Raw genomic sequence first — 12,649 nt, forward strand, 5'->3', positions numbered from 1 at the left:
AGTGCTGTGTGAATGTACATTATACATAATTTATCAAGACAACATGGAAAACATGTTGAGCTTGCATTAAAAGTAGTCTTGAATTGCCAGACCCTTCTCCACAGCGCTGCAGAGGAAGGTCTGGCTAGTACCCACAGCAGCCAGGGATGGGAGAAAAACATGCTCTGGTTTATTGACATTTCTTTAAACCAAGCCCAATCGTCTTGGGCGGCGCTAAATCCATGGCGCAATAACAGTGCCTCTGCAAAATAGCCTCGGGAAGGAACTTGTTTTGGTGGAACGTGCTCGTTCAAAACACTGTCGGGAAACAGAAAACTCAGATTGGACAGACAGTCTAGCTAGCTTTCTAGATTTACCCTGCAGAGATCTTAGGAGCAGTTAACCATAGTCCTCATAAATCGACCAGAGTTTAGAATGACAACACAAAGAAAGTGAAAGGTGAGGGACATCCAGCCGAAAATGAGGGACATCCGGCTAATCTTCCGGCGGCTCTGGAGCAATCCCCTAAATGAACCGTCGTCGATATTCATCACACCCCCAACCGGCCCCGTCAGACACCGCCTACCAAGAGTCTGGGTCTGCCGAGGTTTCTTCCTAAAAGGGAGTTTTTCCTCGCCACTGTCGCAACAGCCACTGCTAATGCTTGCTCTTGAGGGAATTACTGTAATTGTTGGGGTTTTGGAATTCATAGAGTGTGGTCTAGACCTACTCTATCTGTAAAGTATCTCGAGATAACTCTTGTTATGATTTGATACTATAAATAAAATTGAATTGAATTGAATTGATATAGACTACATTAAAAGCAAACAGCATCAACAGCAAATCAAAATGGATGCAGATGAGAAAACAGTGAGGTTTCCCACTAAAGGGTTGTTATTAGGGCTGTTGGAACAAATTCCAAAAGTGGAATATAAATCAAATAGTACAAAAATCAATACTGTTTGAATGCTGAAATTATTATTCGAATGTGATTTTTTTTAATAAATATGTTGGCTACGTTAGCTAATTTCCCTCTTTTCACCTTGGCCTACCCACATGTGAAAACAAAATGCTTTTGTCATGTCACGTCTGATGAACAATAAGTAAGCGGGAGTTAGAAACACAAGGCATTGTGAGGTCTTTACAACACGGAGTTAACGTTAACGTTACATACCGAGTAACGTTAGTACAGTGGGAATGACAGGCTGTGGCTGGGAATCTGAAGAAGGGTGGGAAATTAGTTAGCTCGTTTGTGTTTCCTAACTGCGTCGCGAGTTATAGGAGCTTAATGGAGACAGCTAAAGTTTGTTAGCTGCCCTACAGCTGTCAGAGTTAGCTTCAACTTCATATACCTTCTAATAGCTGTATTCTCAGTAATGTGACAATCTGCAAGAAACAGCTTGCTTATAAATCACTAAAATAGTAGTGACAGCACAGTTTGGCTTAGTTATCAATGCTGTTAGCATCGTGGCTAACACTATTGTTACGTAGCTTGCTAGTTTATGACAAATCGTTTCGGCTGTGCTTTCATGCTGTCATTGTGCTAACCGAGCAAATAAATGAAGGCCAGGTTCAAAGATGGCTGTGGACAGAGCAAGGGCTCTCGAGGTAGGAAGTAGCCAGCCATGGCGTCGCAGCTGGTGGGAATGCATGTACACTGACTCTCTTTTTGTATCTCTACCCCACAGACGCACCGAGCCGGCATCTCGTCCTCACTCATGGCATTCAACGAAGCTCAGTGAAGGTCAGCAGCAGTCGGATCAGGGAGGGATGGATACGATGAGCAGTGCCTGGCACCACAACTACCACACCAGGTGAGTGTTCAAGAAACAGCTCTAACAATAATATTCATAATTTTCTGGGCCCCTGGTCTAGCTCTGCTCCTCATTTTTATTTTATCTTTGGATAAATTTTTCGCTAGTCAGCGAAGCAATATATAATGTATGTATGTATTTGAATATACAGTATAAAAATCAATCTGGAAGATTGCAACCGTCCTTTTGTTGAAGTGATTTCTGTGTTTTTCAGCATTTCTGTTGTTGCGGTCACAAACGTAATAACACAAGTTAAAAAACACAATATCTTCTTTTATACCAACCCGTTCTCACTCCCAACTCGTCACATACTGACACTTGGTCGGTAGATTTGCAAGCTCAAAAATCACATGCATGTAACTCTGCAGTTACGTCTTTTGACTTAGTTACATTTTACATGGTTTTTAATGCCCCTCACCAAATGACAGTAAAAAACAATCCTCCACTGCAAAAGGAAATAATGAAGCCATTTATAGCCACGGTTTTCCTGAGGAATTAATGGACAGTTGGGGTTTGACATAATGACACCAAACAAAGTGTTGGTTAGGGACCACTTATGGAATGGACCACTGGAGGAAAATAGGGGAGGGTCATGTCTTTTTATTCTTTATTGAGGGGAGGGTCATCCAACATTTTTCAGTCCAGAGGGGGTCAACCAACTTTTGTATTCATGTAACAGTAACATTTCAAAGTGGCTTGTTTGGTGCATATTTTTTCCATGTAGCTCTTAGTCTCGGCCCCCGCTACCAATGCCACATTTGATGTCACCTTACTAATTGATTGCGGGTTTTGTGTAGATTTGGACTTTTATACGTTTATTCCACTTTGTTTAAACGGCGAAGTGGAGGAAGCCTAGTGATGAGTCCATAGCAACCAGTTTGTGTGTTGAATGTTACCCAGAGTGCCATGCTGAATGGTCTCAATATTTTATTGTTTTATTTCATGTGAATACTAGTTTACTAGAGGAGTAACTTAGTATTTGAAGTAATGCAGTAATGCAGGAAGTGTGCATTTAGTTTCCATGCTTATTGTGTTTCCACAACAACGTTAGTGAGTAAATCTACTGAAATGGCCCACACCATAACAGAGGAGTGTGATGCGTTGGATGAGAATGCAGAGGTTTAGTCACATGTGTCATGGCTGTAAAAAAAAACAATGGGCATCTGTATAGCTTTGCCAAGTGCAAACCAGTACAGAAGGCATCAATAAGTTGTTGGGGGGAGGTTCATGCCTTTTTTCCAAATCATTTTGGAGGGTCATAGAAATTTTTTTACTGTTGAGGGGAGGGTCATGTCTTTTTTGGTTAAAGGTCCCAGAACTCCTCCGGTGGCCCCTTAAATAAATAACGAACAGTCCCCTACCAGACTTGGCCACTCATGGTTACTGTTACATAAGCCAGCTTATTTCATTTTTTTATTGAACATTCACAGTGTTTGTATAACACTCTAACAAATATTTCGTTTTATTAGGACAGGAATTTGTTTAAGCGACGGAGGACCACAGATGGATCAATTTAAGGAAATTTTAGCTTTAGTCATCTGTCTGTTATATGATGTAACCTTGACTGTCTGTCTTTGTACCAACATTGATCTCAAACTTTAAATTTGAGGACTTCCTACATGTTAATTATTACACATTGAAATATAGTAATTGATTAAATACAATGATTATTGATTGGCCACATTGAAAACTAAACCTGTAACCCTGGCAGTACTTCTATTTTTGCATGGACCAATTAGAGTGGGGACTATTTTAGAAACATTTTCGGAAAATCACGACATTTTGGTGAGGAGTTCCTAAAGGGTAATTTTGAGTATTTTCAACCTGGACAGAAAAAATTTAATTACCCTTTAAAGAAATTAAAAAACTTTTAGAAAAGACGTTTTTGGAAAGTGAAGACATTTTTTAAAATTAAGGAAATTTTAGGAAATGTTTGTTCCCAGCTACAGTATCTTCAGTGATATATTGAGTCGTCCCAGTTGCAAGAACTTGTAAATACATACTTGTTTTAATGTTGTGCCCGTTGTGTTTTTTGTAAAGTGGAGTTGTTGGTCAGCAGGTTTATGTCATCAGAGGAAGTTACATCACTGTTACTGTTACAGCAGCGAAGGGCGAATAAAAACCTCTGACATGGCTGTGTGTGTGAGATGGCTGGACAGATCAATGATGACGTCAATGCCGGCATTCTCCCCACACACACACACACACACACACACACTAACACTCTTGACTGTCGTGTCCTGTTAGTAAAGTGGGAATTTGAATAAAAAGTTTGTCGGACGATTCCTGCAGATCTGCTTTAATGCTCTAATTGGAATTAAGAAACAGAAGGCAGAAAGTCAAACAGAGATGGACAGAAAGAGATGGATGCTGACACAAAAGTTAGACTCAGAGAAGTTACTGACACAGATAAAGAAAAATGCAGACAGACAAACAGACAGAGAGTGTCCCATTTTCCAGAGCAGTACAGTAATTGCATTGTGTTCAGTTGAAGGACTTGGTGGGTCAAACTGTAAAGTACCCACACACACACACACACACACACACACACACACACACATTTACATTCCATTCAGTTATCTAGAGTGGGTAACTGCAGATTCAGCAGCGCATCAACTATTACAATCAATAGTTAACAAATAAAACCCCTTTCAGACATGCACCTGGTTATGTAATTGTTCTGACAATGATGTAACATGTTGCTCTCATGTCTGAATACACCCAACAGTAAACTGACGAGGTCAGACCTGTAACATTTCATTAACACTTTAACACAGCACAAGTCTCAATTGATGTCACATTAATGTAAAGACTACAGCAGCACAAGGTTAAATATATAGTATATTGCACATCTTGTTCTGCCTTCTAAAAAAGTACTGAATTAAATTGATCATCTAATTGTTTGAATGCAGCATTCACAGTATTGTTATTCAATTGTTTATTCTTCAACTTTCTGTTTGCCTCTAACTTCTGCATATGTTCAGCTACATAAACATATTCAAATATCAAAATGTTCAGCTTTAAACACATAATTGGACTTTTTCAACTTTTTCTGCTATTTATACTTTTTTTTAAATAGTAAGCTTTTTTCAATTTTCATTTTACATTAAAGTCAATGGAGCAATCTTCAAATCCTCTTCAGGCTTCTTCCTTTTTGAAATGCTACTCCTCCCACATACCTCTCACCTACAGACGTAATTCAAACTTGAATCTGTTTACAAAACCTTTAGCTATTACAGTTGTTTTCAGGTTAATTCTGTCGTTTACAGTTTTATCAGTGTTATCACTGTTTAAGTTTAGTCTTTCATTCAGGCTTTTTCTGTGCTTATAATTGAGTGGGTATTTCATGACTTAGAGTGGGCGATGACATCACTAGAGTGGGAAGCCTTGGAAAATCGCCATAAAACCTCTATAACTTGCTCTCACGCCAACAATATTTACTTGTCATACACAATTTATATATCAAACCATAGGTTTTCTTCTATTCGTCTATTCTCAACCAAGGTGCTCATTTAAGCAATAGGACTCATAGTTTTTGAATTATCTGCCTCAAAGCAACAAGATATCCTCTTCTTATCATCCATAGAAATGTTATTTCGCTTAATCCACCCTTTTTTTAAACTGTGATATTTGAGTCATTTTTAACTCTATCCACACAAATAACATGTCTACAGCTTCAGAAAAGTCTTGGGATGCCCAAAGTGAAGAGATTTCAGGAAACTAGCAGTGTGCCGCCAATCATTCTCTGAGATTCTATCTCTCCCAGGTGTCACTTAGCTATCACTGTGATAACCGGGTATGAGCCACAACAGCTGTTTTCTCAACCAAGACACAGCACTTTCCTCCCGACTGTCTGACTGACTGACTGTCTGTCTGCCTGCCTGCCTGCCTGCCTGCCTGCCCATGTTTCCGTCTCTCGTTCTCTGTCTGCATTCAAACCTTAAAATGTTCTACATCTTTCATTCATTAAACGTTTTATACAACCTTTTGAATATATTAATATATATTATTTCAAATTAAAGTCAGCAATTCAGTTTAGCATCAGCTTTTACAAAAACTTTCATACAATGTTGGTATTATTTAACTTTTTAAAGACATTGAACCATTTCCACTTTTCCCTACAACTTCACCAACGTCTCACACATTGAAGCAATCGATTCAGTGTAGTGACAGCTTTTTAGAAAACTTTAAAATATTCCACTTTTGTTTCATACGTTTGGTGTTATTTAACGTTTCAATGAAATGTATACTAATTTAAACCATTCCCACTTTTCAAACTTTTCTCACTACTTCATATTCTTCTTTAGCATTAAAGCCAGATATATATTCATACGAGATATGAATATCTAACAAAACACTTTACATACAGAATGACTTTTGTACTGGCAGCATAATGTTTAATAAATGATGAAATTGATGAGAAAATGTATTAGAAGATTTACTGTGAGAGGGGCAAGTGTCCCTTATGCTCAGTATGGTCATCAGTTAAGGCTTCAATGACAAAATCAAGTTTTAAAATGACGTAGCCTGTGAGAGAACGGTAAACACTTTTTCACTGATTATCATTACTTTCAAACTTTCCCACATTGTGCCCTTTTCCATGTGAAGGATCAATCATTATCACTTTAGTGATGTCCTGACTTTTCATCTAGCCCTAACAAACATTTATAACAATTTATCCAGTACTTTAGTATGACCAAATACCAGAAAAACTTGACATTCCCGTCACCCTCAGTTGTACTTTGTGTATAGTGCTAATTGGCAAATGTTAGCATTCTAACATGCTAAACTCAGATGGTGGATATTATTAATACTACCTGCTAAACATCAGCATGTTAGCATTGTCATTGTGTGCATGCTAGCATGCTGATGTTAGGTATAAGCTTATGCATCACTGTGTCTTAGTTTATTTTGTCTGTGTGGTGATTTAGCCACATTTCCATTGCATGTCTGAGTCTCCTTGATAACAATTTAAATTCTCCCTCTCTGTCTCTCAGTGCCTCGACCACCGACCTGTCCGGTGGGTTTGACTCTGGTGGCAGCTACATGAGAAAGAGTCCGGACCAGTACAGCTCTAGGGGCAGCATGGAGAGTCTGGACCATCCTCTGTCCTCCCAGCTTCACTCTGGAGCTAAGCACCCCCACACCCACAGTGGACCTCACCCTGCCTACTCTTCCTGCCACCAGCTGTCCTCTTCCAGGTTCATACAAACACACCCCTCAGCCGTTACTGTCTAAAAGTTTGTGAAATACTGAGACAGGTTCAGGTTGGGTCTAACCTAGCTTTGCACAAATACTAGGAGTAGGTGAAAACAGCTAGTCAAAATAAAAGAGAAATAACTCAAAAGCTGTCTAATTTACTTGTGGTATCTTGTTATTGAACAGCTGTAGAAATAGAAATGTAAAAGGAGACATTGTGGTTGTAGCAGCAGTTTGAAGTAGTATTTATCGACAACATTTTATTTCCGGGATTGTTCAGGTTCATTGTTCAAGATGTCCCTCATTTCCCGCGGGTTTTCCGTCACCTTCCACTTTCTTTGTGTTGGCATTCTAAACTCTGGCCGATTTCTGAGGACTATGGTTAACTGCTCCTCAGATCTCTGCAGGGTAAATCCAGACAGCTAGCTGGACTATCTGTCCAATCAGATTTTTCTGTTACACGACTAAAACAACCTTTGAACGTGATTCAATTCAATTTTATTTATAGTATCAGATCATAACAAGAGTTATCTCAAGACACTAGAGATAGAGTAGGTCTAGACCACTCTCTATAATTTACAAAGACCCAACCATTTCCCACGAGCAAGCATTTGGTGCAACAGTGGTGAGGAAAAACTTTCTTTAGGCAGAAACCTCGGACAGACCCAGGCTCTTTGTGGGTGGCACATGTCGCTGCCGGTTTGGACAACGACACTGATGTCATGATCTCAAATCAAATCTCTTGTCATGTTACAGGTCCTCCAACAGCATCGACCACCTCCACAGCAAACGAGACTCTGCCTACTCATCCTTCTCCACCAGCTCCAGTATCCCAGAGTACCTCGCCTCCACCCCTTCCTTCAGCCCAGAGCGCTCCTATTCACTGGAGACCGTCCCTCAGAGAGGAGGGGAGATGCAGCAGGCTGACATTTGTTATGTCCAGACGGTTTACGACGCCCAGCAGGGCCTATCTCAAGAGCACGAGCTGAGCTCCACCTCTGTCGCGTTGCTCCGAAACAGTAATTCCAGAGGTGGGCCGAGGCCAGGGCTAAGCCAAGATCGGCAAGGTGAAGTTTCTGCTTCAGGAATGGTTTTCGGGTAAACTAATTTTGTTTTGATGACATCATTGCTTTTCTTTGTATTATTGGTTCCAGATTCAGTAGGTGGTAGCAGCAGTAGCGGCAGCAGCAGTGATGGCGTACCGGCATCAAACAGACACAGTGTGGGTCCAATATGGGGTCCGGCAGCCAGCCGCAGCTCCTACGAGAGCCTTAAGGGGGCACCGGCTCCACCGAGACGCAGCGACAGCTATGCAGCCATCAGGAACCATGAAAGACCAAATTCCTGGTCCAGTCTGGAGCACGCCCGGTCACTACGGTGAGTAGGGTCTGTCAAATCAGAGTGAATATTGATTCTCAAAAGTCAACCGTGATGCGACAATGATAATGGTGATTATAATAATAATAATGGTGAGGAGAAAACAATGGAGTTTGTTTTAATTGTTGTTGTGAAATGTGACGTACTTGTGTAAAATGAAATGTTACTTAAACTGCTCAAATGTTATTTAATCTTATGTATTTTACTCAGGTCTCTGCAGAAAGGTTCCTGGCATCACTCCAGTGGCCCTGTGGCCTCAGGTGCAGGTAATATTTGAATTCTATCTCCATGATTTCACTCATTTTAAAGCCATTTTAAGCCATTTATTTAATCAACATTTAATTCTGCTCTATCAATTAAAGATTTAGAGAGAGGTTCCTAGAAGGCCAAATATATATTATAATGGTGATAAAATATAGCGTTGCATGTGCGTTTGCAGTTGTGTAGTAAGTAGACAATTAGACCGAGCTCTGCTATTATCATACTCTGCATTACTCTTACTGTAAAAGCACTGACATCATTAATGTGGGTCCAGCTAAAGGCTCGTACGGCGCTGAGGGTCTGCTCCACACAGTGATAGAGAAGAGTCCAGAGAGCAGCCCCACCACAAAGCCCCGGCAGGGTGGAGGTTTTCCCCAGCCCCCTTCCCTTAGTGGACCCTCCTCTGAACCTGCAGGCCCTATCTCCCAGTCTGGCTGGCTCATTCTGCCCACCGGCATGTACCATGTCCCCCGGCTTGAGCCCCACTATGCTCAGATGCCCAGCACCAGCCACAGGCCAGGCTCCTCGGGAGTCTACCCCGCCCTGGCCAAGGAGAGCAGCGGACAGCAGCAGCTGCTGCAGGGTGTCATAGGGAGAAAGGAAGGAGCATCAGAGAGGCGGAGGGATGTAAGGATGTCAGCCACAGAAAACGGATACCAAAACAATACTTCTTCTTCACTATACCCCTATTCCTCTTCTACAACATCTGCCCCTACACAGCTGAAGACTCAAGCACACGAGGCAGACAGGTATTTTTGTACTGATATTTTAACCAACAGCTGTGTTTTGATTGTCATCACTCCCTACCAGTGTCTGGAAATCGATGTAGTTAGTTGGAGAATGTTCCCAAGAGTGTCAACTTAATGCCAGGCTATTTGGCGAGGTCTTGCAGGGCTTTCCAGACGCTAAGTTCGTTGTGACACATCTGCTATCGCGTACATGATTCTTGGTCATTAATGGTAACTAAGTCTTCTACTTTTATCAGGCCTCAACAAGAAGAGGTTAAGTCTGACCAGACAAGGGACCAAAGGCCCCTAAACCAGGGACCTCACGTTCAGAGCTTCCAAGGGTCCCATCTTCATGCAAGCCAGAGACCCCACAGCCAAGTGTTCCAGGAACAGAACCAGGATTTCCATATTCCCCACGTCCAATCAACTGCTGGACTCAGACCCCCATCCTCACAAGAGTGGGTGGACCCCTGCATACCTGTCCAGTCCAAGGGAGACAGAAACAGGTACAGTATGGAGGGATGACTGTGTGAATTGACCATAGACTGTATAAAATGTGAACATAGTCGCCATGACGTCTCCCATAGGTGACTGTCATTCTGGCGGTGGAGCGTGGATGGAGCTAAGAGGCGCCGAATTAAGCCTACAATCTCTGCTCGCCTCCTGTGACGGCAGCCACCTGCCAGTAACCCCCCCACTACAGTTATCATGAAGGGGGAACTAAGCTATGACTCCCTTTTGGAGCCAGCCTCAACTGGCCATTCAAGCAACTGCTGCTTTTAGCATTTCTGTGCTTCATTTTTCAGCACCAGCGCTTGTGCTTAGAATTTACATGTGGAAATTATTTCTGATTATGACTTCACAGCATTTTAAGATTTCTGATTCTTTGTGAACCTCCTTTGAGAGCAATCAGCAGCTTCCCAAAAACATATAAAAAAAACTGGCAGTAAATGAATCAATCAATGATTTAGTTAATGAGTTTGTTTTTCCATCAAGCGGTTTAAAGGTAATTTGTGACCCAGTTTAGTAAGCTTATTGTAAGGCTCCCAGATGTAGAGTTACTGTCTGCTCTGTGGCTTTCCTCTTCTCACAGACCTTGTGCCACTGTGAGCCTGTAATGACCTTTGAGAAATTGTTTGTGATACTGGGCTACACAAATAAACTGGACATGACTTCATGGCATATTAAAGCAACTGCTGACCTGGCAGTCCTTCATAGGTCAGTAATCTGCTGATTAAAGTCCTTTAGCAAGTCAGAATCCTCCAGCTGGTCAGAGAGCTTCAAACTGGTCCAATTGTGGTGTTTTACGTTTATGTCATACTGCCAGCAGTGTTCAAGACAACACAGACTCATCTGTTATTTTGGATGACACTAGCTTTGCAGAAAACAAGAGACACACCCTTATAGAGTTCCAAAGAGCCTCATCTGCTGCTGAGGGCCAAACGCAGTGCCAAACCCAGTGCCTTTGCCAGAAAATGTTGAGATTTGAAACAACTGGAAGTTGGTTTGACATTAGATTTAGGTCTAGCTACACCACAGATACATTCTGAGATAGAAGAAAAAAACCGCTCTGGGTTGTTTGCATTTCTTTAAACCAATCACAATTGTCTTGGGCGGTGCTAATCTCCTGACATAACGATGGGGGCTCTGCAAAATAGTATCTGGAAGGAACTTGTTTTGGTGGAATATTTGCACCCCACAAAAGAACATGCCACATAAAATAGTTTTTCACACAAAACAGTAACGTGAGCTATTTAAATTAGCTGGATACATTGTTAAACGTAATTTGCTCTTACATGTGTATCGCCGGGTGTACTTCGTCCACAGCAATCCCTGCCAATAGATCCCAAACAGTCCCAGTTAGAAAGCAAATGTCGTAAACATATTCTTTGTGAATCTTTACAATCATTGACTGAAAGAACCAAGCAGGCCTGCATTATCCAAGTTTTCCTCAGAACTTGCAATCTTTAACATGTAGCTTTCTAGCTCGGAGTTTGTTTTTTCCCAGTTGCAAAGGGATTTTGAGAACGGCAACACACATAGAGTGTGAGGTGAGGGGCAAAGCCTGGCAAAGACTTTATCCTGAAAATGTACTTCCGTAGAGCCAAACTAGTTTAATATTAACATTGTGCTACTGGTCCCAGCAACCAGACACATCCACAACAACCAGTCCCTTCAGGATTTCGCTGCATTTTTTGAGAATGTTGCGGCCCAAAATGCCTGATTTTGTAAAAAATTGTCTTTTGTATTTTTGTTGCAATGAAGTTGCGAGAGACAGTGACAGTGTATAGTTCTTTAAAAATAAAAAGGAATCTTGTTTTGGGGTTAATAATGAATAAAATTACTCTGGGCTGAGTTTTCCTAGTAACCTTACCAAAAAGGCTCAGGATGCTGCAAATGTTGGTATAATATGAAAATGGCTGGTGGATTTAAGACAAAAAATAATAATTTATTGAATGAATCAATATTGAACATATGTGGCTTGTTGATCTTTACATTGTTAGTTAATTTCCTAACCTGGCCTGGGACACACATTCATACGGTTTGATAAAGCACTTTTTGGACTTAGCATTAGGAGCATAGCTGTCCTCAATTTAGGTCATCCTCGACGTCTCATCTCCGGTTTTTCCTGCATCCACCATGTGTGTTTGTGTGTGTGTGTGTGCGTCACTTGCAGGGGGAATTGAGCAGAGTTATAGAAGTAGAGAAGTAGCTGATGTCAGTGATGATCCTCTTCTTGTTCTCCTTTCTTTCCTCCCTCCCTCCCTCCCTCCCTCCCTCCCTGCCTCCCTCCAGATCAATGGACCAGGCCAGCATTCATTCAGAGCCAGTGGCATCCTCCAGGCTCACTCAGGGAGAACTGCCTCTTACCCACTTACCTGTTCACCCTCAGCCTCAGGATCTCCCCCCCTCCGCCTCCCAGCATCCTCCCCGTCACCTCAGTGACTCAGCAGTTCTGCAGTACCAGCACTGGGACCACAAACAGCAGGACAAAGACAGGGAACACCCACTGACCCGTCTGGAGATTGCCCTTGCCGAAGTCCAGCGATGTGCCAGCCCCAACAGTGTTGTCTCCGCAAGTAGCCATGGCAACAGTAGTCTTGGTAATGACAGCCAGGGACCTGTCCGCAGCCTCTCTGTCCTAGAGAAGGTCAGTCGCTTTGAGCGCCGGGAATGCACCGGAAAGCAGCGCAGTCACAGCACCACCAATGTACAAGACAAGGCCACACATCTAAGGGTAACTCAAACCAAACTTTGTTTAGTCACCATGTTTTCTTTTGGTGGTTTAAA

General features: G+C 41.9%; 1 protein-coding gene across 7 annotated transcripts in view; it reads left to right on the forward strand.

Annotated features, from left to right (window-relative positions):
* shroom3 (shroom family member 3) overlaps positions 1-12,649 on the forward strand; it is a 147,079-nt gene that overhangs the window by 103,680 nt on the left and 30,750 nt on the right. For 6 of the 7 annotated variants that reach the window (XM_039779674.1, XM_039779676.1, XM_039779673.1 and 3 more), the window contains 8 exons: positions 1,668-1,793; positions 6,791-6,994; positions 7,749-8,059; positions 8,147-8,369; positions 8,580-8,635; positions 8,905-9,379; positions 9,616-9,864; positions 12,155-12,596. In XM_039779674.1, the coding sequence (XP_039635608.1) occupies positions 1,668-1,793; positions 6,791-6,994; positions 7,749-8,059; positions 8,147-8,369; positions 8,580-8,635; positions 8,905-9,379; positions 9,616-9,864; positions 12,155-12,596 (2,086 nt within the window). The remainder of the gene's footprint in view (positions 1-1,667; positions 1,794-6,790; positions 6,995-7,748; positions 8,060-8,146; positions 8,370-8,579; positions 8,636-8,904; positions 9,380-9,615; positions 9,865-12,154; positions 12,597-12,649) is intronic. The other variant, XM_039779675.1, reaches the window with a different exon arrangement.

The sequence above is a fragment of the Perca fluviatilis genome, chromosome 17, assembly GCF_010015445.1.
Source record: "Perca fluviatilis chromosome 17, GENO_Pfluv_1.0, whole genome shotgun sequence".
Taxonomy (NCBI): domain Eukaryota; kingdom Metazoa; phylum Chordata; class Actinopteri; order Perciformes; family Percidae; genus Perca; species Perca fluviatilis.